This window comes from Erigeron canadensis, chromosome 1, assembly GCF_010389155.1.
Source record: "Erigeron canadensis isolate Cc75 chromosome 1, C_canadensis_v1, whole genome shotgun sequence".
Taxonomy (NCBI): Eukaryota; Viridiplantae; Streptophyta; class Magnoliopsida; order Asterales; family Asteraceae; genus Erigeron; species Erigeron canadensis.
In genome coordinates, this window is record NC_057761.1 from 30,430,295 (window position 1) to 30,433,932 (window position 3,638).

Genomic DNA, 3,638 nt, shown 5'->3' on the forward strand with positions numbered 1-3,638 from the left:
ATTATGGGCTAAGGTTGGTTGCTGTTTGACAGCCACTGCATCAGGTAAAATTAATTAGGGAGGCAATATGTATATTTATAAATTAAAAGGTTTAATTTAGAAAAAAGAAAATAATAATAACTTAAAACTTTCTACCTGCAGCCCGCTACATATTCGATTCCCTTAAATTATATACGTGTAAACATTGATCCTCTATATTACATTACCTTTTTTTTAACATCACTAACCCAAAACGGTTCTTCTCTGTATATTGGGCCTAATAACACAGCCCAAATTAGAGATATATCCTGCCATCTGACCAAGGTCAATGCGCGAGCAACTTCAATATATGACTGCTGTACAGTACGAGTACTTCTGTAAGTTCTGTCTTGGAAGCTCTGAGAAAGTTTTGAGAAATCAATCTTAATCTTTACCTTCTAAAAATTCAATCCTAATCTTTTCCGTCTAAAAATTCAATTCAAAATTCCAAATCTTTTCCTTCTAGAAATTCAACTATTCAAGTGTCCGTGCCAAAGGAGGAGGTGAAGAAGCCACAAGTCAAGTCAATTGATATCTCTGGCCGGCTAATCAGATTTTTGGAAAACGCTAATGAGATAATGTAGTGTGTTGTTGATGTGTGTTGTGTAAGCTTATTGATTGTAAAAGTCGAATGACAGTATTTTTCTTATATAAATCTTAATTTATTTGCGGTCTTATCAAATTCAGCATGTTTCTCCAACTCCATATGTCCAAAATCCAATTAGTGATTGTTGTGTATAATAAAAAACTATATTATGAATGAATATATTATCACTTTTTAATTAGTTTCTTTGCAACCAAGTTGTTTTAATGGTGAAATAGATTAATATCAACTTGTTCTAACTTTAGCATAAAATTAAACATCACCAATAGTTTAAAAGTTAAATTTTCATAAAATATTTGATATGATCTACCGTGTTATACGAAGACTAATAGTAACTTTAAGGTCTTTCGATCTCCAAATTTGGCAATACTAAAAGAAACTAACTGGGCGGATGGAATCACCAAATTAAAGATATTGCCAAATATTGGTCCTGTTTTCCACAATATCATACTTCCATGTAACCTACCACATTGTTGCGGTCGTAAAATCATAACAAGTCATTTTCCTTCTAATTAAAAGCACAAGATCGATACCAGCTCACTGCCTAGAGTGATTTGTCACGTCAAGCTGAAAACCAGTTAAATCGGATCATTTTAGAGCTGAAAACGACAATTAGCTAGGTATTTCCGACGATTGTAAAGGTTAAATTCCTCGTAGCATCACATACAAATCAATTCCTGCATTAAACACACATATGACCACGTTTTCATATATTGATGTTTAGTAGTTATCGATTATGGCATATCATATTTGTTAATTTGTCACTTAATTTGATGTAACCCTTCTTTGTAGTTAACAACCTTTGATTAAACACAGATCGATACTAGTGCTAACTACCACGTGTATTTATATACTACAGTGAATTAGGGGAAATATCAACATTTGCACATGCGAATAGTACGTACTAGCTAATTATATCCTCGTTCTTATACCATTAAAACTACCTCATAGATTATAAGTTATTAGTTCTACGTAATTAAAAACGTCACAATTTGTTGTTTGTTTGCCTTCTATTCCATATATTTAAAATGTTTGAAAGTATATTTAGTTAATATTGTTATAATATAGCATTATTGATTTTGTCCTATCAAATCAATGTTTTGGTTTGTACTTTCACTGGCCATTACATAAACCATGGACATGCGGTCATGCGTCATTATTCATTTTCTTCACTCTTTCATATAAAAATACGACTTTGGTTACTAAGTATCTTAGACATTCAATTCACCTTTGTTGGCTAGTATTAAAACGATCCCTTTCATGTATCTGGTTAAAAATCATTAAATAGGCATTAGTTACAAATTTTCTCTTTAATTTTGTTAAAAATGCATTGCATACACATTAATTGTAAGTATCATGTAAGTTTTTGTACTTTAAGTTGTTATGACTTGGAAATAAATCAAATAACCAACGATGGGAGTGAATTCCTCAATCTATACGTTAACAACAACGTCTTTTAAGGTGATTAGTGACCTAGCGATATCACGTGTAGGGTACATATTGCCAAATAGGATGCTACTAGACAGAAATGCTAACAAAATCTCCTCTAATCTCTACTCCACCAATTATCATCCATCTCCCACGTGGTTTTCTTTGCTCCATCCCTATATATAATGTCATCTTTATTTTTTATGATCACTACTTCTTTCTAATTTGTACGTTCTTAAATTTTTATTTGTATTGAAGATCAAATTGGTTATGGAGATGGCTGATCACTCTTCATCTTCATACATACATATGGTAATAAACATATATAGAACCATGTGTGTCTTTTTAATATGTAATTTTGTTGATCATGAAAAACTTTCGACTCTTGCCTACTTGATATGATCTAGGTACAACATCTTATAGAAAAGTGTTTGATCTTCCGCATGAGCAAAGAAGAATGCATGAAAGCCCTTTCCAAGCATGCAAAAATCAAACCAGTTATCACATCAACAGGTTAGCTCCCGGTCAGCTAACCTAACCTTTCCACTTATACCGAAGAAAACAAGTGTATATGTGGATGAACCATTTTTAGTCTATTTTCATACTAAATATTAATAATAACGATCATGCATATATGTAATATCATGCAGTATGGTCGGAATTGGAGAAAGAGAACAAGGAATTTTTCGATTCTTATAACTTGTCCCAACCTAAGTATCCAAAAAAACCTGATGAGACATCTGCAATTGATATCCAAGATATGGAATTTGATTGTAAATCAAAAGATATGGAAAAAGGAGGATGATAATTAATTAGTATGAAACAAAAATTGCTTGTACTGAATAGTATATATATGTACTTGTCATGTTTGGTGCATATGGCCACATTGGGTATGTACCAAATATTAGTAAGTCAGTCTAGCCATTATGTTGATCATGAAATGATATAAATTTTCCTTTTTATGTTAGTGTTGCAAGTTGCAACGCTAGTGAACCTTTAGAGGGTATTTATCATGGTATATATAAAATGTATTGATGATCAGATATGATGTTAAGGTGGGGATGCTCCTAGAATCTTAGTGTCCCGATATAATAACAAATCACTAGCTAGCTATCGATCTGATTTGATGTTTCCTTGTCATGTTCGTAGAATATACAGATATTTTATGTATATAGAAATATAGAATATATAATGGTTAGTTCCTAAATTAGAGTACTGTTCGTTTACAAATTTTCTTTTTGCTCCTTATATAATTATTCATAAACCCTTTTCTCCCTCAAACATATAGAGTATAAAAAAAAAGGACCAAACACTCAAAAGTCGATCAACAATATTGATCCTAGCTAATAAGGATTTGGCCAAGGGGAATTATATATTCGCTTTTTATTGTTATCGATCTACAAATCTTCGTGAAGAACACATCACCTACTCGATCTACTAAGTACTTCATCATTGATAAGTGAAAGAATAAGAACTCCTTAACTTTTAAAAATGATTTGCCAGTGACCTTAATTTGATTTTGGAATTGGATCGACTTCATCATATATACGAAAATCGTGTTCTGTTGTTGATTGTTTCACATTGTTAT

The 3,638-nt window shown here is 31.7% G+C and overlaps 1 protein-coding gene across 1 annotated transcript; it reads left to right on the top strand.

Annotated features, from left to right (window-relative positions):
- Positions 1 to 2,274: 2,274 nt before the first annotated feature.
- Positions 2,275 to 3,172, top strand: LOC122585285. Its single transcript, XM_043757408.1, has 3 exons — positions 2,275 to 2,362; positions 2,458 to 2,563; positions 2,701 to 3,172. The coding sequence occupies exons 1-3, from the start codon at positions 2,321 to 2,323 to the stop codon at positions 2,853 to 2,855; spliced, it is 303 nt and encodes a 100-aa protein (XP_043613343.1). The 5' UTR covers positions 2,275 to 2,320; the 3' UTR covers positions 2,856 to 3,172.
- Positions 3,173 to 3,638: the final 466 nt, after the last annotated feature.

Coding starts and splice junctions, on each gene's coding strand:
- LOC122585285 (XM_043757408.1), top strand. CDS start 2,321: ATGGAGATGGCTGATCACTCTTCATCTTCATACATACATATG. Junction 2,363..2,457: donor CATCTTCATACATACATATG/GTAATAAACATA, acceptor GATATGATCTAG/GTACAACATCTTATAGAAAA. Junction 2,564..2,700: donor ACCAGTTATCACATCAACAG/GTTAGCTCCCGG, acceptor AATATCATGCAG/TATGGTCGGAATTGGAGAAA.